This window comes from Accipiter gentilis, chromosome 9 (genome assembly GCF_929443795.1).
Source record: "Accipiter gentilis chromosome 9, bAccGen1.1, whole genome shotgun sequence".
Lineage (NCBI taxonomy): Eukaryota > Metazoa > Chordata > Aves > Accipitriformes > Accipitridae > Astur > Astur gentilis.
Genome location: NC_064888.1, coordinates 6,853,086 through 6,874,178, shown reverse-complemented (window position 1 = coordinate 6,874,178; position 21,093 = coordinate 6,853,086). Strand labels below are relative to the sequence as shown.

At 40.1% G+C, this 21,093-nt stretch overlaps 1 protein-coding gene across 11 annotated transcripts in view; it reads right to left on the bottom strand.

Moving 5' to 3' along the window:
* The window catches only part of PCDH15 (protocadherin related 15), an 858,619-nt gene that overhangs the window by 163,396 nt on the left and 674,130 nt on the right, over positions 1-21,093 (bottom strand). For all 11 annotated transcript variants that reach the window (XM_049810552.1, XM_049810540.1, XM_049810547.1 and 8 more), the window contains 3 exons: positions 17,334-17,527; positions 10,604-10,736; positions 4,640-4,719 (listed from right to left, as the gene is read on the bottom strand). In XM_049810552.1, coding sequence (XP_049666509.1) covers positions 4,640-4,719; positions 10,604-10,736; positions 17,334-17,527 — 407 coding nt within the window. The remainder of the gene's footprint in view (positions 1-4,639; positions 4,720-10,603; positions 10,737-17,333; positions 17,528-21,093) is intronic.

The following is a 21,093-nucleotide window of genomic DNA, read 5'->3' as shown; positions in this document are numbered from 1 at the left end:
CAATCCAATAATAATGATGTTATTTCCCTTTGAGATTACAAATCTCTGCAGAGTTTCTGCTGTAACTTCTCACTCCCAGAGGAGACCTCAACAAACTGGTTCCAGGCCAAGACTTTTTCCAACATTGTTTCCAGCAGAGACAAATACCAACACTTACTGGCAAGCAGTTACTGCGAGCGGTTTCCTCAAATAAATAATACAGAAATAGGTGGAAACAGCAAGTGGGAGCATAACTCTCACCTAGGATTGAAAGGTTGGTAGGTAAAATAACATCCAAGCTCAGCAATCAAAGAAAAGAATATTTCATGAGATGCTACATTCCATCTGCCTCATTGCTACATAACTAAAACATAGACACGTGCCATGTTTTGCTTCCTCAAATAAGGAAAAGCTAGCAACTTCATTGTACCTAAAATACTTCCTGGAGGTTGGTAAAAACCAACGGGAGACACAAATATTGTGTGTAGCCTTGTAACTCAGTAAATATGGAGCTGACATGTCTTGTTCCAAGCCACAAGCGTTGTGCCAAGCTACAACAGGGCGTCGGGACCTGTCATGCTTCTTTGCATGGACCTGCCTTGGCCTGCTCAGAGGTCAGTTTTAGCTTTAAACACCAATTATCTAACGAGCAAGTACCCGATTCCAACGTTGGTTTAACTTTCGCTTACTTTTCTACAATTGTGTAGCATTTGGCCTATTTTTATATATATATTTGTTGTAACTAATAGATAGCTATAACATGGTTATTGTGTGGAGAGCAAACTACGTAGAGATCAGTAAAGGCATGGCCTCTAGTGTGGTGAAAGTTCAGGCACAGGATGACGTCAGAGCCCCTGGGCTACAAACATCTCACCAGTGCCTACTGCTGAGAAAGAAACGCAACCTTAGGAGCTGCCCAAAGCCAGTTTGGGGTCACAAAGGGAACAATAAACAAGTAGCCACCTATGTAAAACACGCCACATGCAGTAAGTTCAGATGTAAGATAGACTTGCACACAGATGGGGAAAAAAAGAGTGGTGTAGAGCATGTTAACAAACAAAAATGACTCAAAATGGATCCTAGACCGAGGAAAATGAAACAGTCTGCATCATACCCCTCCTCCCAGGGCAGGACTTCAGCTGCTGAAGACTCAACATAGACCCCTGCTCCAGAGGAAATTATTGCCCTGAGGGCCCCAAACAGCAAGTGACAGGGTAAAGCATTAACACCAGAGCAAAGGTCAGACCGTAGAAATTTTGTGTATATATTTATACACATTTTTTTTATATAGTCATATATATAGTAATGTAAATATATGTAGCGCTATATATAGCTATAAATAAATGTATATAGCTATGTATCATTAAAATACATGTGTATGTATACATATATATGATTATACATATATGAAGGTTAAAATTACACATATACATAAATTACATTATGCATATTTTATATTGATATATATACATACACACATACTACAACATGCATATATTTGCAATTTTAGCTATTTGCATTAGTATCATAACTGGACTACTAATACTCATTCAATTAGACTATAAAGACTTTAATTTGACTAACAGTAAATTCTTAGCTTTACATACATACATGGCCCACAAGAAGGAAATGAGTATAAAAGTGGTGGGACTTCCAGCAACCTATCCTGTAATTTCTGTGTGATAAATTAATAACACTGCATATCTCATTTTTGCTTCCAGTCTCATGTATTGTCTTCTGCTAAGGAATAGTCAGCTGAGCTCAATTAATATTATTGTTATATTACTAAAGACCATTTAAATTTTAAACTAAACTTTTTATAATTTATAAGTAGCAGACATTGAAACAGTAGAGATGCTACTGAGAAAGGCATTAACTTCCTTTGAGGGCTGTAGGAAAGTCAGGTATATTATTGACCAACATGAAATACTAAACCATGCTCTGTATTTTAACAGTTCTCTTATTTCCAGGTGTTTCTGCAAATCACTTGGCTATCATAATAGATCATATATATTTTTCAGCATTTGTTCAAGACACTGCAATAAAATATGAACAGAAGAATTTTTTAGGAAAGGAACTGTGAATAAAACATAAAACATTTATGTGGTAAAGTATTAATTCACCCCCCCCCCCCCCAAAAAAAGAAATCAAAGGAGAGTGAAGAATAAAATATTGACAACAAATACTGCTTTGCTAACACTGACCTTTAGCTGCATGTATCCATTTAAATTTCTCCAATATTTCTGCACTATCATATTGCTTTTTTTAATCTCGTCCTTCCTACCATTCGAACAATTGCAGTCTACGGCCTCCACTTCAATAGATGAACATCATGCAAGAGACAGGCTAATTTATAAAAACTCCTGTGCTTTACTCAAGGATTCAGATGTACTTACATTCATTTAATACCCCAGCTTTTAATCATTTCTTTTCCTGGGGAACAGAAGGAGGTACCAAATTACTACAGATCCTGCTCAGGTTGTATTGCCAAAGAAGAAGGAAAAAAAACCATCTCACAACCCTCAGATTGAGGATAAAAGAGATCTAGTCAGTAGATGTAAAACTGGTAATATTCAGTACTGATGTTGCCAGTTGGTAATTACACAGGGACTAACTGACATGCTCCAGGATGCAAGAAAATAATCCAGATGAGAAAAAGGAAGAGAGGGAATGATGTTCATGGTCTTTGCCTTGGCCTTAAAGTATCTAAAAATGTATTTATGTAACATTGAGATAAATTCCTGTAGCCTTAATATGCCACTCACACTAACTATAGGCTTTGTTTAATATTAAACCTACTTTAATCTCCTATCAAGACACTTCAGCATCTAGAAAAAACGTGCAAAAGGCTGAAGAAAACTTTACACAAACAATTTCCAAGAAAACAGATGCAAGGAAAGCAGGAAGGAGAAAACACTTCAAAGAGCTCTCCTTTTTACCAAGAGGCAACAGATCAAAGAGACAAACGCACGCCTGAGTTTGTGCTGAAACCCTCGATGTGCTGTGATGCTCAGACACGTATCGGGGGGATGTGAGGCTGGGGGGTGTGTGTCAGGGGGGTGTCAGGCTGCCCATGATGGGCCCCAGACGCCGGGTGGGATGGAGGAGGACTCCCAGCCACCCCTGACAGGCCCTGGGAGGTGACACCTGCCAGTGCTGCAACACTGCCCATGGACACACAGAGGTGTGCTGTGCCTGCAGCCTTCAGAGCACACCAGAGATCTCTTGTTTTCAGACTGAATTCACAGCTGTGAATTCACATGCCACCTTTAACAGCTTGACTGCTGGGGATCGCCACACTGTTTACATCCAAAGCTGGACAATCCAGGAGCTGCCTAGGATCCAACTTCTAGAATACCTTCACACCACAGGTTTGGCAGGCCAGAAGTTGGCCTGAATTTGCACACATTTTTTAAGTCTCTCTGGTACAGAGAACTATCAGGATTTTTATGGTGCGATGCGAACAGCGCTGGATAAGCACAGACTACACAAAACAACTACCCACTGAGCAATCTCCCATCAGAGCATCTCTCATGTGGCCAGGCACACTCCTCATTTTTCAAGTTCCAAAGGTCACAGAGTGGGTCAGACCAAGTTTCTCTATGTTAAGGAGAGAATTGCTAGCATCGCTTGTGCAGAAAACCCTACAAATCTGCACTGTGCTGGAGCTATGACTCCTAGCGCTCCCTCTGAGCTGATGAACAAAGCACACTTTCCCTGATTCGCACTGAAAACTCCAGCCGTAAGCAATGAATAAAGCCAGCAGCCCAACATAATTTCCTGCTCTTGCCACCTCAATGAAATAGTCCCCTCTCTCTAAGCTGTCCCTTTCCTTGCCTGACAAGTCTTTATTATTAGAGGGCCCATCAATCTTGGTGGATAACAGCATCAGCATCTCTTGGGATCTTTAAGGCTCTTTCACATTGTTTCATATGTGACTTGATATTCCGTATATGTGAGATTTATCACAGCAGGTAACCTAGAGCTTACTCAGAATGTACAGGCCAGTTTCAGTACAATCTCTCCCTCACACTGAATTATAACAATTTTTTGGCAGTTATACCCTCACCATGAACAAATAAGCCTCAGGTTACTCTTGTCCCATCATCTACCATGGGAAATCAGCTCCCTTCTTCCTGCAAAGAAGGAAGATGCTTTGGAGTGTAAATAATAGCTGCTTGGGTAAAATAAAGGTGGTAGTGGGACAGGCACAGACCTAATTGGTGCTTATAAATTTCATAACATACCCTTCTCTTTCTAACTCTATTTAAGTTGGTATTCAATTTAAGGAAAAAAGGTTTTAAAACAATGCTCAAAAGTCTTTCCACTACAGACTAAAATGCTTGAAGGCAGGAAACTAACGCAAAAATTGTCCCTGTCATTAGTCAAGAGCTGACAAGTATAAGGTTTTTAATTAATCCCTGGTCACTCTTTCAAATAGAACGTTTCCACCTCAGTGAGTTTTACCTACTAAAGTGTTTAAAATAAATAAATAGTCCCCTGTGAAAAACTCCAGAGTATCATTCACAGAGCTCTCATTAACATCTAAGAGCCAATCTAAGCAACAGCTGAATATGTCTGATTACACATCTTTTCTTTTGCTCTCAGCCCACATATTCACTTGACTGAAAAGTCTATTTTCTAAGGGTTTTCCACTTACCTTTGAGAGAGATTAAAAACTTGTTGAGGATCTCCATTCTGAATGAGGTATCTTATAGGGTCACCCTCTCTATCAAAAGCCTTTAGGGAAAAAGAGGATAACATTAAAGTCAGTTACAAAGCTTTCTTTTCTTTCCTTCAATTTATAAACTGGAAAATTAACCCCTGAAGTTTTATTAAAATTATCTATAGGAATGACACCAATCTTGCTATTTCTAAGGCAACAGTGGTAATTACAGATGGCTACTTAAGATAAAGCTGTATCACATCAGAATTCTTATGCTACAGAGAAACAACAATTTCCTGGATGCAGACTTTCAAATTACTACTACCCATAAACAGACAGCATCTCAAGTATGAAAATCAGGCTTTATTCAATTACTTCTATTTTTGTGCAGCTACAGACTGATTAGACTGAACTTTTTGTTTCCTTTGTTCCTATTCTTCATTTCCACTTCTTATCCACATTCTTCTTTCTGTTAGTTTACCAGAATCCCAATCCTTTTGCTGATGCTCCATTGAGCAGTGTAGACTTGGCAGCACTCACCCTCCACAATAATTTGCTTTTAGGGGGATGAAGATCAGGATGAGACCTTTCAAGAAGGGCTACTAACAGCACCAAAACAAGCATATTCTACCTACTAGATGACAAAAAAAGCTTTTCACAACTTGAGTAAACTACTTTTGAAGTTAAGCTTTGGCTATTCTATTTCCAAAAACGGCCATCAATTTGCCATGTATTTGTTACTTTTTTGTCAAGTGTACACCCACCTTTTCCCCCAAAAGACTATCAGGTACTTTTCAGAGAAAATACTGTCTACCGAACTCACAGCTACAACTATTTAGCATTCAAAACCCAAAGTGATTAAGCATGTTATCACAGGACTAAAGACACTGCTGTGAAAATTCCAACAAGGCCAAGTTCAAAGAAGGGTGGATAGGATTTACTAGGAGACAGGTCAAAATAAAAAACAAGATAAGGAGAGAGCATTTTTGTGTTTCTCATCTTTCAACAACTGTCCTCCTTCTTATCTATTTTCTGTAAGCATTTGCTGTAAACCACAGTCAAGGACTGTGTATCTTTGGGTTGACCATCTAAAAAGCAGTTCTTAAGACAAAAAAAAAGAGAAACAAGAAAAACCAAAACAGCACCACCCCCACGCCCCCAACATTAAGAACAGAATCAAAAACTATTCCAGTGTGCAGGCAGAACAGGGAATCTAGTAAGAAATCAACTTGCCTTAACCAAAGGAAGCATATAGAAAATAGTGGCTAAGTCAGATGAAGGGGACCAATACAAAGAAAAAGCAAGCACAACTATATGATGACAAAGTCAGAGAAACTCAAGGTGAAACTGTAATAGGAACATAAAAGTATACAAAGGATAACAAAGAAATGCTTAGGTTACAGAGGAAACTTAAGGAGCATGGCACCTTGCCACAGTATAAAGGCAGAAAGGATGATGTTGAGGAGGTTAAAGAGCTAACACTTCCTGTGTTTCAGCTGCAATCAAGCAGCAAACAAAATTAACTGTGGCAACAAAGGGGTAAAATCTCAGATGAGAATAGGGAAAGAATAAGGCAGAGAATATGTACATAAACAGAGCATCTTTAAATCATCCGCTGAAATTAAAGCCTGATGAAATTCATCCTAGTGTATAAAAACATGGGCTGAAGCAATCTCAAAGCCATTAGCAGTTTTCTTTGAAAGCTCACAGAGGACAAACGTGCTGAAGGGCAAACACAAGGTATATCTTTCACAGAGGAACAAGCCAGGAAATCACAGACCAGACAGGTAGAGCTCAATTCCCAGAAAACCACAACCAATCAAATTATTTGTAAGTACCTGTGATGACAATATGGAGATAGATAACACAAAGCTAAATTTCTCAAGAACAAAGTATGTCAAAGCAATCTAATCTTCTTTTACAACAGGACAACAGGGCTTGCAAATAGGGAAAAAGCTGTGGATGTAATAATGCATCTTAGCCACAGTAAGGCTTTTCACACTGCCTTATGTGACATTTTCACAAACAAGTTTAGACAACATTGGTCTCCAAATGGAAGATGGGATTAAGCAAGAATAAAAGTGATCATAGAAATTAAGGTCAGACAGCAGTGGATAGCATTTAGTACTGACTAAATTCTGCAAAGGTGTGATTATTTCTTCCAATACCAATCAATACTTTCAATAACAACATCAGTGACAGAATAGAAAATCTGTTTATAAAATCCACGGATAGCACTGAGTGACAAGGGTGCCAGCACGTTAGAGGGTGTGAGCAGAATTCAGATATTCTTATGCTGAAGATATGAACGGTCAAGATCTGATTCAGTAAAGGGAAAAATTGTTAGCCAAGAATATGAAACTATACAAATACTGGATGCAGAAAGTCTGACTAGTTGGCATCTGAGGACTATCACAGATCCTAAATCACCAGAATCATATTCTTGCTTCAGTCTTCAGTGGTCCTTTGTACTCTTTTTACCTCACCTGCAGGGGATACTGTCCTCACTTCACATTTAAGGGTATCTCAGAAGTTTGTTTATAGTCTACATTCATTCATAACAAGTCGGGAGACTTTCAAAAAGACATAAAAGAAAAGACTGGTTCTAGTTCATTTCATTTTCTCCCTATGTCCAAAGAAAATGTACCTTTCAATCAACATACTTTAAAACTCAGGGGAAAAAGTTTATCATCGTTTTAAAAAACTTCTGTTTTCTTTAAAACCAGAGAAAAGCAAGTTATTATGTACATAAGAAAAACACTAAGGACTTGCACATGAGAAAAGAGCAATCCATACCTATTGTTTTCCAGATCAATTGTATACAGTGACTTCATAAATTGTACACAATGATTTCATGTTGCTTCCTTGTTCAGCACATAACTGGACCATGATAAGGGTCCTATTTGTTTTGCAGAGTCCCAGAAAAATTACCCTATTTGCATATTTTAATTAATAATGGCTGGCAGAACATGAAGCAATAAACACCTCCCAGGCATGCAATAAAGTCTGAGTTTTATTTACAAATTAATACTGTGGAGATCATTTAATATGGCATTACTTAATCTCAAATGTTGTTAATTAAAACACCAGTCACAATCAACTGGGTACATTATAAAATAAATAATAGTATAAGAAAAAAATATAACCCTCCATCATCTGCATGAAAAATTTTAACAGAAAAGGAGAAAGTAGATTTTATTTTTAGAACATGTATTTTAAAGTCTAATAGGCAAATTTAAAACAGCTGCATTTGCATTGTTATTGACACTGATATTTTGCACATATTCAGATTTGCTAACTTGGGAATATTTAAAATATGTTGCTTGCTCTCTCTCCCAGTTTTTGTAGTTTTCATACTGTATGCAACACTAACAAAATATTACCAAGAGAGAGTCATAAAAGCATAACCTCTTAACCCTACTGCACCAACCAAAACATACTTTAAGTCCAAAACACTTAATGTATTGATAAGACTATTCATGGAAGAAAGAGTCAGTGTAAAAATTTACACATGAAAACACTTGTTAAATATATGAGGTCTGGTAATAGTCCGTATTACCTATGGAACACAGGGAATACCTTAAGCTATTGTTAAAATTCCACAAAACCCTCTAGATGACTAACTGGTAACTTTCTGTTTGCCTGGAAAAGACAGCACAAGATTTCATATGCTTAAAATACTCAGTTTATGAATGTTTAAAACATCCTGGCCAATTTTACACAGGGAATAAAAAAAGATGAAGACAGAAATATACACCACACAATAGAAGTCCTTTAATACAGATGGGCGTATTAATGCAGAATGAGGCAGTTGAACTTGCACCATAAAGACAATGCATCTGCATTTCAGGTCTAGGACCACCAGCCCTACAAGAGACACAGTCTTTGACTAATCCCCAAGAGATGAAGCCACACATATTTGTGATTTAACAATTAAGTCTTTTTTACAAACAGGAATTGTCTAGCTGAATTCAAGCCCTGCATAGCATACTAGTTATATGAGATAAATCTAAATTGCAGTAACAGTAAGCAGAAGAGAACATTTTCTATGCATTTCCAAAGCTCTTAAAACTAACTGATGCATTTCACTGTTTCCCAAACACAGTAACTCATCATTTCTGGGGATCTTGGGCATGTAGTAAGAGGATACCCACTGCTATATCACCAAAACGCTCACTAGCATCCTGGCTAGGAGGACAGTAGACATGACCATTTTGCATCTCCCCTGCCTTGCCAGGCGCAGGCTGTCTCTCCCAGGTTTACTCCGCATACCTTACCAAGGATCATTTGAAAAGGAAAACAAAACCTAGGTAAAAAGTTTGGGGGTTAGTGAAACATTAAAGCAGACAGATTATTCCCACAATAAGGTTCACCTTCTAACCACATTTAAATTACATAAAACCATTAAATACTAAAACCTGCTAATAGGTTTTTTGCCTCCAAAGATCACCCAGGCCTTCAGCCATATATTCCAGCACCTGTCAAGTAAACACAAATGTTTTTGTTTCTCAGCATGCTCCTGGCTCCCATTACTCTTTTGAGTTTTGAAAAACCCAAGCATCTCCCCATGAGTCAGAAGAAGGCTCCTGACAGCACGGCTCTTCAATTCTGAACTCACTGTAGGCATTATAAAGACATGCCAGAAGTTAATTTTCAGCACTGAGCTAAATGAGTCATCCTCCCTCAGTGCAGGTGACTATATCAGTTTACCCATCCATAATAATCTTAATCCTTCATCAGCAAATTATTTTAATAGAAATTTACCCAATCACCTGCATCAGTGACTCAGAGTTCTTTTATTTCACACACTTCAGTTTGGATTACTTTTTTTTTTCCCCACGCATTTACTTAATGTGCAAAACACACAGAGCCACACACTTGAGCTGATATGAACTGACCTAATTCCACTGGGTTCAACAGACTTCAATAGAGCTACACTGACTTAAAGCAGATAAGGCTGTTGCTCTCTACAGTTTCTGTTTAGCTCAGGTATTTCCAGTCTTTTTCCTTTGAATGGCTTTATATGAAATCTGAATAATGCTAAAATGTTTACAGGAACCACGCTCAGGACATCGTGCTGTACTGAGTTTATTGCTTTGGACTTGAAGCCATAATTATTTAATAATAATAATAATAATGACGTTCCTGTTCCCACCCCCCCACCCCCCCCCCAAAAAAAAAAAAAACCAAACAAAAAACCCACAACATCTAAAGAGTTGTAATTTATCTACCTATTTTGTATACCTGGCTTTCAAGATGTGGACAGAACATAATGCAGCAAAAGCTTGGGGCATGGTGAATAAGCTAGGAGAAAACTAATACATTAACCATGCAGCAGCACACAAGAGAAGCAACCTGGGTCTGCAAAACACGTCAATGCAGCATTATTTACAAGCAATACTGGACTAATGTGTTTTCACTGCTTCCACTTGCAGAGCTATAACAGGTGGTCAGTTAGTACAGGGACCTCTGCTTTTTGTTAGCCTGTGAACAGCAGTTGTTACATACACCAAGGGGAGTAAGTATCTTCATATGTTTTTCAAAACCAATGGGCTAAAGAAGGCTGAGTACCAAAAATATTGCAAAAAATTCCATGTGAGTTAGGTGCAGAAGGTCCTAAGCTCCTCTGATTTGCTGGCAAACGTATATAGAGAGATTTTTAACATAAGAAATCACAGGCCTTTCAAGTTTTGAGCCATGGCATTTTTTTCTCATACACTTCAGTCCCATATGCAGCCTATAGTACTTTTTAGCACATTTAACACAAAAGGAAGTTACAGAAATATCCAAGTGAGCACTTTTCCTATACGGTCCATGTAAAAGGAGCTATTTACTAAAATTAAATAATTTTAAATCCCTATAAACTCTCCTTTCCTCCTGTATGCAAGGACTGGGTTCTGCATGGCATGGGCACAAACAGAAGGAACGTGGTAAAGGCTTACAGGGAAGCATCTGTACCTGCAGGTTTAACAAAACTGCTCCAATTCTCATGGCCTCGCTGACTTCAAGGCTGTACATCAGCTGGGGAAAACGGGGAGGGCTCTGGTTGTTGGGCGGAAGGACCTCAATGTAAACAGTAGTAATAGAGCTTCTGCAATGCAAGAAAGAAAAAAAAAAGTCAAAGCCAGTCAAAATCAATAAATCAACAAACACAAGGCAACCAACAAAGTCTATTTTATACACTGTGTGTTCTCTAGCTCTAACAACCTCCCTTTGCTCCTTTAAAAGCTTCAGGACATATTTTTCATTCTGCACCAAAAATAAAGCAGGCTGCTACATTAACAGAAGAAAAGCTAAAGAATTTCTTTAAAAGTAGCCCAAGTGTTCCTTGAAAAACAAAGCAGTAAGATATCAGTGCACACTCCACATACAAAGATGACTCATAATCCCCTGCTGATACTGTGTCCTCTAGAAGAGCATGACAAATTCTGAGAAGGCATGTCATGCTCCTGCCATGCACAATATCCACCCCTGGAGCATCCCTGCTGTTGTTCAGTTTGCTACCCTTCTCTGGGAGAGAGGGAACAGAAAATGTTGATGGAGAGGATAATGCTGGGAGAAGACTGATGTGCACCACTCTATAAGAGACTGCATCAATATTGTGGTTCACACAAACAAACCCAAGCCCACTTCAGGCTAGTGAGCCATGGCAATACACGAGACTACAAAACCCACCAAGGAAATATGGCAAACCCTTCAACTGCACTGAACACAAACCCGAATATAGTGCAAACAGCATTACAGTTTGCAAGCTGAGGGCTCTTGTGGGAACACTGACAGTACAGACCCTGCAAAGAGCATGCTCTAGGTACATTTGCTATTCAACTGCTCCAAATTGAGAAAGGGAGCCAAAAGTCTCCCTGAAGTTAAAAGAGAGATTTAAAAATCTGGCTTAAAGGGACCTTTCTTTTGCATCTTTGCTCAGTTATCCCATCTGCCTTCTCTCCTGTATGTTAAAACAGTACCTCTGCCCCTGAACAAAATCCTGAGAAGAGCAAGTGTTACACTACAAGCGCTTATTTCCTCCCCATAAGCCCTTTGACAAAGTTGGTAAATCTCAGGCTTTAGGGCTGCAGGAAAGAAACTGCTTCAGGACAAAGGGATTCGTCCCCATTGTGGGTTGGGTGGGGGTTTTTTTGTTTGTTTTTTGGTTTTTTTTTTTTGCGGGGGAGGGGGGATACAAAAGGAAAACATGAACACACAATTAGCTGCTTCTTGCAGGGCTACCAAACTCAGAGCATTTTTAGAGACTCCTACCAGAAATTACCAGGTATCTTATAGTTGAAACAGCTTCTGTGTTAACAGATAGAGTTCATTAAACACCAAAATGACACATCACTGATCAATGTTATTAATTAGCTGTACACGTTTCTGACCAAGCACAGTCACCACTGCGTTACAGATGTTTCCTGCTGCCCTTTGCCAGCAGGTTTTATAACTCCGCTCCACTGATCGGAGCTGTGCAGACCATCGCTGCAACACCATGACAGATAGCTGCATTTAGGGGCTGTGCCACGCAGCATGCTGACCGTGCTCCAAGATAACGAACCATCAAAGCCCCCGTCCAGAAAGACAAACGCCATCAGTAGGTTAACTGCCACAGAAGGAGCTCTGTCCCCGCGGGTACCTCCACACACGCAGCCCACAGCCCATGAGGAAGGGATTAAACCCTACCCGGTGCGTCCCACCTTTCACAGCTCAGCCACGTGTTTTGGCCCGTTTGGAGCACGTACTGAGAGCTGCTTTGCTGCTGCCTGCTTCGAACAGGAGACAGACATGCTCGTCAGTTGTATTGCACAGAGTGCCCGTGCCCAGGGGCAGCAGCTGAGGCTGAGGGGTCTCTGTGAGGAGAAGCCGGGGCTGCCGCAGGGCGGGCACAGCCGGTTCCGGCCGGTTCCAGCAGCCCCATGGCCAGTCACAGCTGAGCCCCTCAGCCCTGCTGGTGGCGCCTCTGGGGAAACGGATTTAAGAAAGGGGAAAATGCCGGAAAGAAGAGGAATCAATGAGGAAAAAAAGTGTGAGGAACAGCTTTGTGACCAGCAAGGCAGGAGGAGGAGGAGGAGGAGGCGCTCCAGGCGCCGAAGCAGAGACTCCCCTGCGGCCTGTAAGGAGACCATGGTGGGGCAAGGAAAGGTGTGGGGAGGAAGGAACGGCAGAGAGGGGCTGTTGTGGACTGACCGTAACTCCCACTCCCCATCCCCTGCGCCGCTTAGAGGTAAAGGAGCTGGGAATGAAGGAGTGAAGTTGAGCACGGGAAAAAAGGGGAGTTGGTGGAAGTTGTTGGTTTAGTTTTTGTCTTTATTGCTCACCATCTAAACCCATTTTAATTGGCAATAAGTTAAATTAATTTTCCCCAAGTCAAGTCTGTTATGCCTGTGATGGTAATTGGTAAGTGACCCCCTGTCTTTACCTCAACCCACGAGCTTTCTCACTTTATTTTCTCCTTGGTCTTGTTGAGGAGGGGGAGTGAGAGAGCAGCTGGGAGGGTACTAGCAGCTGGCCAAGGTCAACCCACCACCGATACATTAACAATGTATACAAGTTGACTCTAACAAGCCTTAAATGTTCAACTGCTCCACCGCTAGCCATGTCATGACAGCCTAGCAAACATCCACCTGTGCCCCGAAACCCTGGCTACCAGCTAGTCCAGGGTAATCCTGAGCTCCCCAAGTACAGTGATGCTGCAGATGTTGCCTTGCGACAGCCATGTCTCTCTGGAGCAAGTGCCGGATTCGCATCCATCTACAAATACAGGAGACGAGGATCCTACTGCTTCGAACATAATAGCCAGGTCCTTATTTGATGTAATCAAACTTTAAACAAGTGCATAACTTGCACTGAAATGCACTGGTGAATGATAGACCGTTCCCATCTATCACATCCTTTGGGTATTTAAGAAGCTGAATTTGCAGATTACTGACTCAATGGATATAAACAAAACCCATGTAATCACAGGGGAAGTTAGACAATTACAACTAAAGTCAACCATTCAGCGTAGATTACCTGTTATAAACTACAGTGAGTTTCCTGTCTTCTTGTCTATTTTAAAATACTCCCTCATATCCCACTAATCTTTCTGAATTGATGTTCCACACTTACACTGTTGAAGCAAAAAAAAAAAATACCATCACCAAATGCGCAACAACAGACACAATGAATTAGCAGACAAATACCACTTGAGTACTGGGACTGCATATTTTCTTGGGATAGCTGCTGTATGATATATGCATCCAAACAGTTGCGGTTTAGTGTGCATTTTTCTTCCACTGCTGAGTTTTTAATAAAATATATTGTTCTGTATCATTTTTTTCCTGATCCTGCTACATCTTAATAATACCCAAGCTGATTTATTGTCTATCAAGCTCCAAAAAAACCCCAACAAAAAAAAGTTTCTGTTCACCACAATAGTAAACAACTTTTCTTCAAATCTTTACAATAAGATCACAGAAGTAAAGCACGAGTAGTCTGCAAAAGAAAAGCACTATAATATTCAACGGCTACTTTTTTCATTTCCAAACTGTTTTTGATTAACGCTTTGCAATTTTAAACCATTTGTTTTGTGTGTGTTATATACAGCTCATTTAACTGGCTGGTCAAATCTATTTTGGCATCGGAAAGGAAAGGAGAGAGAACTGAGCCTTCCAACAACTGCAGCTGGTGTTTTAACACTGCAGGGACACTGAATACACTGAGAACAGAACAGAGATCAGGAACTGAATAGTGCATACAAACTCACACAAGCATGGAAATACAGCTTTTACACTACTCCAGCTAAATGGTAATGCAAGGAAAGCATGGTCAACAGGCCACTGAGATTATGTCCCTGTCTCTGCTTTAACTATGCGCTTACCACATACAATGATACTATATCACGTATAATGAATGTATTTATATACATGTGGACCAATATATCTTTGGCCAAACAATCTCTGCATATTCAAGTCAAAGGGAAAGAGTATTTTTCCACTATGTGAAATAATAATCTCATGACCAGGGAATTTCTAGGTTGGACTTGATCTGGCAGACTGCTGTTACCACTGAGTGACATGCTTCCACTGTACAGGAATCTGAGGTCAATGGTGAGAAGGCTAAGGTCTGAAATGAAATTGTTGGGTTTTACAAATGTTGTTCTCACTTTTTTTCAATAATAGAGACTGCTAATCACTATATGCTTAACAATAACTTGAGTTCTAAAAAACTAAACATCATTAAACTTTAATACTTTGTATAAACTTAAATATACTTAAAGTACTTAAGTGTACTGAAATATACCTCAATAACTTACATGAATGATAGAAACTTTAATAATACTAAAAAGAAAAAAGTTTTATGCACAGTCACCTGGCAAGAATTTAGTATGTCATACTACACAAAAAAGCTTCACCACAAAAAAGAAAGCTTTTCAATTTAAATTTGTGCTTACAAAGGCTACAGAGCTACAGATCCTGAACCAGGTTTAGTAGTTTGGTCTTGCTTTGTGCATAAGCAAGGGGATAACTGAAAGCCAGCCAGTTCACATGACTACAGTTAGCCTAGTGTGTCCTGCAGCAGAATCCATATTTGGGAAAAAATGCTTAATATTTGAAATTACATCAAAATCTGTTCTTCATTTATTTTACAGGGCATGCACCTTCCTGCCTGCACAGGTATGTAATGGCTGGCTAGACCTAGCCCATTCCTAGAAGTCTCAAATACAGGTTACTGCCTCCAGCAAGGCAACGTGAACCACCTAACACAATGTGACAACTTTGCATTAGAAGGAGCAAGAAGTTCATACAACCCCAACTGCGAGACACTAACCACCTCCCAGCCAGAAGGAAGCAACTAAGGAGATGCAAAAGGACAGTCTTAAAGACCTCGGAGCCGTAGCTTACATGAGCGTTCCCTGGCTTTTCTATGTGTAAAATGACAAGAGGCTGCTTCAAGCACCACCAGCTCTTTTCTGGTTTTCCAGCCTTACAGAAAGAACATCAGGGAAACAGGGAAATCTCTTTATCCAAATGTCCCTTACCAGACAATAAGAGCTGTCCCAGTTCGTTCTCCACAGCACCTCGCTGAAGCTCCAGTGACCCTCCCCCTGATTTTTTCAACCTTCACAGACACAGGAAAAAACAGCTCTGGGCCCCAAATACACATCAGGTAAAGGCCAGGCTGGCTCCAGGGCCACCCACCCCAGCTTTGGGAATACTGCTCAGATGGAGTGGTTTTTTGAACACACATTAAAAGCTATGAAACAACTTACATGCTGTAATTCCATAAAATGGGAGACAAGCAGAAAGGACAAGAAAGGAGAGCTTTTCCACTTTTGAAGATTACTGCAATAAAGACATTTTCAGAGGAGGAAGTACATGCTCCCAACATACCTCATCAGGCGTATATATTTTTAGGCAATATAAAGATTTCTCAAACACAAAAGAAGCTGATAGCAATCAAAGCTGTATTGTACAGGCTACTGTTGCTGGGGCCACACAACTGGATTCTGAAGCTCTCCGAAGTGGCATTATTGATTTTTGTCCTCCACTTTAATACTATGCTAGTACTACACAAAAATAAGTGCATAATAGTCCACAATCTTCTCCTCAGCACTACTAACAGCCCACTATCAGCTACCTTAAGAGAGGGCTTATCAAGAAAGCAAGCAAGAGGGAAAGGAGAAGAAAATTCAAGCAGAAGACTGTTACCAGATATTAGTTTTATGAACAATCTAACAATCCAAATACTTCAGTGATTGGAAAATGTAATCATAAAATATGTGCACAACAGTAGGAGCTGCTTTCTGGGAAACATCATAGAAGCAGCAGGTCCTGCAGAAAAGCCAATGAGTGAAATTCCACTTTTGTGTTATCTTTCCTTCTTACATTCCCCATTTGAGGAAAAGAGAAAAGGTTGTGGGAGATTTAAATGCTGGAAACTACTGTTCCTCTCTGTCATCCTCTTTGGACAATGAGGTTGTCAAATTACCAATACCAGGCCCAGAACATGAGAGCTACTTTTATGCACCACCCCACACGCACCTTCATGAAATGACATTTGTGTACAATCGGCATATGCAGAACACAAAAGAAGCAGGTAAGTAGGACTTGATACCTTTATTTTTATTTTTTTTTTAACATGAGAGCATCCTAGTCTAACCATACTAAATTTGCAGGCTGCTCTTCTTTATCAGCTGGTGGAAAACAGAAATAATTCTGCCAGTGAGAATTTAGGTCTTAGTGCGGGCAGTGCTCACCATTGGCACAGCCTGTCAAGTATGTCCACAGCACGCCAAGTCTGGACAACCTTGCACACCCTATACCTGAAGAGGTCTCCAGTGCAGCAACCAGACTATTTCTGATCCTTTCTGCACCACAGCAATCTGTATTCTGAACAAAAAGCATCTCCCTTTTTCTTCCTTACATCCTTTCACTTCAGTTTCTCTTAACAAATGGGCATGCACAATGACAGCACAACATGTGAACTTTTACAGGCAAATGAAATAATGAAAACTGCGTACTGTAAGGAACATATAAATAAGGAACAAAAAGTAAAAGACTTCTAACATGACACTTTTCCAAAATGTGATCCTTACACCAAACAGAACACATTGAATTGTATTCCAGTGCAGAGTTATAGACATAAGGGTGTGCCACACTTCTTACACGCTGCTAAGCACTGATTAGAAAATGAGTTTCATTATAAGATGAATTACCTTCTCTGCGCAGGAGGAGCACTATCAGATGCTTTGACAGTGAGAGCATAGGATCGCCCCACTGACAATACAACTCCTGGAGCAATGGTGATAAGGCCTGTTCGGTCATTGATGATGAAGTCTCCCTGATCCCCAGCCAAAATTTCATATACTATCTGTCCATTGGGTCCCTCGTCCGCATCTACAGCGGTGAGCTGCAATTCAAAACCAGAATGTCAGCACACATGGTTCAGTGTTGCAGTTTAATAGTTTTTTGTAAGGCAACTCAGTAGGGGTAGAGGAAGTAGAGGGGAAATTTGAACACCTGTAACATATGCAGTAATTTCTAATTACTGTACAACAAGGATACAATTTAAATGAAGGATAACAGGCGTAAAAACATCATGAGGCAGAGGAAAACCTGCTTACCTAAGATTGTGCACAAATTATTTTAAGATACAAATTAAGAAAACTAATTAAGACCAAGTTTACTCTCTGTGGAATGGAATTTATAACACTTCCTATAAAGGGGGGAGGGGGGAAGAAGATACTTATTGTGTTGCAAAGGTAACAAGAGGCTCGTATTTAATTACTGCAAGTTCCCATCCCTCTCTACACTCTTCAGAATGACAGCCTTGTTACTGCCAGAAATTCTAATATCCAGGTCTTGCATTACATGCCCTCATTGTGTGGAACTGGAGAACAATGTATTACTCACGTTTGCATGTACCGTAAAGGAAGCCAAGTGGAAGGGAAATGGCAGCTGTTCCCAAATGGATACACAGGTAGGAAAGACAACCACGCACATCACAGACATGGAAGGCCCATTTCACATGGCAACATGCCACCACCTACCTGAAAGGCTGTGCTTGCAGGGGCAATCTCAGAGCTCTGTGATAAATGCAACTGAGCACGTACTTCTGTACATTGTTGCCTCTACTGCTACCATCTGCTGGGGCTGTGATTACTCTCGCCTGTAGCATTTCTTCTCTATAATTGTACAATTTTGATTCTGAGCATGAGAAAAATCTAAGGCCTAAATTTTTAGACCCAAATTATAATGATGAACGTAATGAAATGAGGGGGTTCTTATCGTGCCCCTGGGAACGACAACAGGTTTATTCCACTTCTGTAGTGCGCCATGCTAAATCAGTTACACACACAGACAGAAAATACAGCTCAGTAATTGTATTTGTTTGCTTTTCGCCAAGTGTCAAGTACAAGTCACACTGTCTGCCGCACCATAAAGCAAATAACTAACAATCTGAGATTTCAAATCAGACCCCTACTCTAAGTCAGAAATATGCATCCATGCCTCAGTCATGCCAGCTGACAGCCCCATGCCCTAGCTAAGCCCCTTCACCTCTCCTCTTCCGTTACCCATATGTAGAATAACTTGTGTTACTCTATATATGACACATAATTACACAGCAAACTGCTCACAGAACCTATCACTTGACTTGTATTACTACGATTAAAACTTTGCCTTAACTATCACCATATTCAGAAAACAAAACGGAGCAGAGTGTTCTGTTACATTTAGGGTTGAGTCACCAAAGCACCACTAAACTACGCCAGTACCTCTGGACTTTCTAAGGTGAATTTCTTCATCCCATAGGGGTTATTTTTGCTGATACACACAGTGGTTTCTCAGCTGGCTCTTAATTTTGTATGACTATGTATTACCTCAAACAGCGCGTGAGATGACATAAAGCGGTCCGAGCAGTACTTGAACATCTAGGAGGCCACAGCCGCAGCTGGTGGTGGCAGCGCTGTCTGTGCACCCAGCTGTCCGGTACCAACAGCGGTGGAGTGGAAATGACAGGGAATGATAGCACAACAGGCTCCTGCTGCTCCCAGCTGCAGCTGAGCAGTTCAAGGTGGGAAATGGCAAGGGGCACCAGCAGGTACAGCAGCAGACCCCCCTGGGATATACAAAGCAATAAGAAATGCCAGCCTTAGAAATGATTCCCTGCAGGGGTCCTAAAGGGAGGATGAAAAATAAAAGAATAGACATGTAGCTTCTTGAAAGGTCTCTCCGGGCTTATCTGCTTTTGCTTTCTGGACACAAACATTCAGGCCAGTGGGCACCATTGCACATAAGATTGCAAGTCCAGGATTTAAGGGTAACACACGATGACACAAAACCTTAGCGCTGACTGCGAAGCCAACAGCAGGATCAACAGACATTATCTCAGCCAGAGCCAGCCAACACAGCAGGCTAAATGTCTGCCTGCTGGACACCCTTTTTTCATCCCTGTGACACTCTCAAAGTTGACAGCATTGCAGACAGGTAGAGGGACTCATTGAAGTCTCCGCTACATTAAGATATAACGTAATCTATTAATCAACATAGCATCACACTCAGCCTTCAGCAGGTCACAGCCTTTCAGAGCACTACCTACAGCTTTCAAACCACCTTTGCCCAAGGATAGCTAAAGACCTGTAAGAGCAGAAACCGAACCTTGCAACTAAGAACAGGAAGGGAGATGAAGAGTAAAACCCAAAGCTGTAATATCCAAGTTAATCACACTTGCATACAACACTAAACACCAAGGGGAGTACGTGAAAAACTCAGGGATCTAGCTGCCTTATAGGATAATCTCAATTCCTTCTGCGCATAGGCTCAGTGAAATATGAAATTTCATGTAAAAAGTCAAAAACTTGCTCAAAACCAAGAACTAAGCCCACAATAGCTTAAACAGAATAAATTATCTGGAACGCTAAAAGATAAGTGATTTAGGTGTATTAGCAAAAGTGGGGTTTACCACCTTTGTTAGGAGTGCAAGCTATTACTGCTGCTAGGGACTGTGCTACTTTATGGAGGACCAACTATTTTTAACATGGAATAGGTCGCACACAGTATTCATCAACTGAAAAGCATGTTAGTCTAGTTACTCTTCTCCTGAAGTAATCAGTGTTTTGCTTCTTTCACACAAAGCACGGTGATCCAAAGCAAGTTTCCAACACAAAAGTATTTAATTTACCTAAACTGATTTAATTTGAATTTTTTTTGTCATACATGCGTCCCTCCAACAATGCAAACTGATCACTGTTGCACTAGAATGAGCAAATCATCTCATTTCATCCTCCTATAATATTTTGAGACATAATGTATATTGAACATAGGATAAACATTTGAAATACCTCAACAAATCATGATAGAGATCACCTCCTCTTAGAAGTTTAAAAACCAAACTAATATCCATGTGTTATTTTCTGAGAACACATCTATCTCATTCTTTACCTTCTTTTGAAATTCTGACAAAGACTGCACTTTTGGAACGTGCTTTGCATTCCACCCATATGATGTCCTGATATACCAATATATTAACTTGCAGTGGTCAGTCTCAACACACCAAAACTCAGCACATAAAACAGGCTTTGTCCACCTTCCTAGGGTTCGGAGCATAAACCCCTCACAAACTCCGTTTCTTTAATCATTCATCCTATAGTTTCTATACACAACTGGATGTGTTCATTAACCTCCCAAAAAGTTAACTATAAAACTAAGTGACATAGTTAAGAAAAGTGCTGTAATAACCTTCTCTACTGAACTTCAAAAGTAATACACACAAAAAGATAAATAAAGGCTTTATGCAAAATACAAGGTCCTAAGTACTTAATGACAGGATTTGGAACACGGCCAGTTTTTACTGTGACGACATGAAAAAGGAAATTAATTGACTACACAAATACATAGATTAATAAGGTTAATTAAACTTACAAATACTGAATGCTTGAAAAGATAAGTGATTTGAATAACATTTTGGGGGCAAAA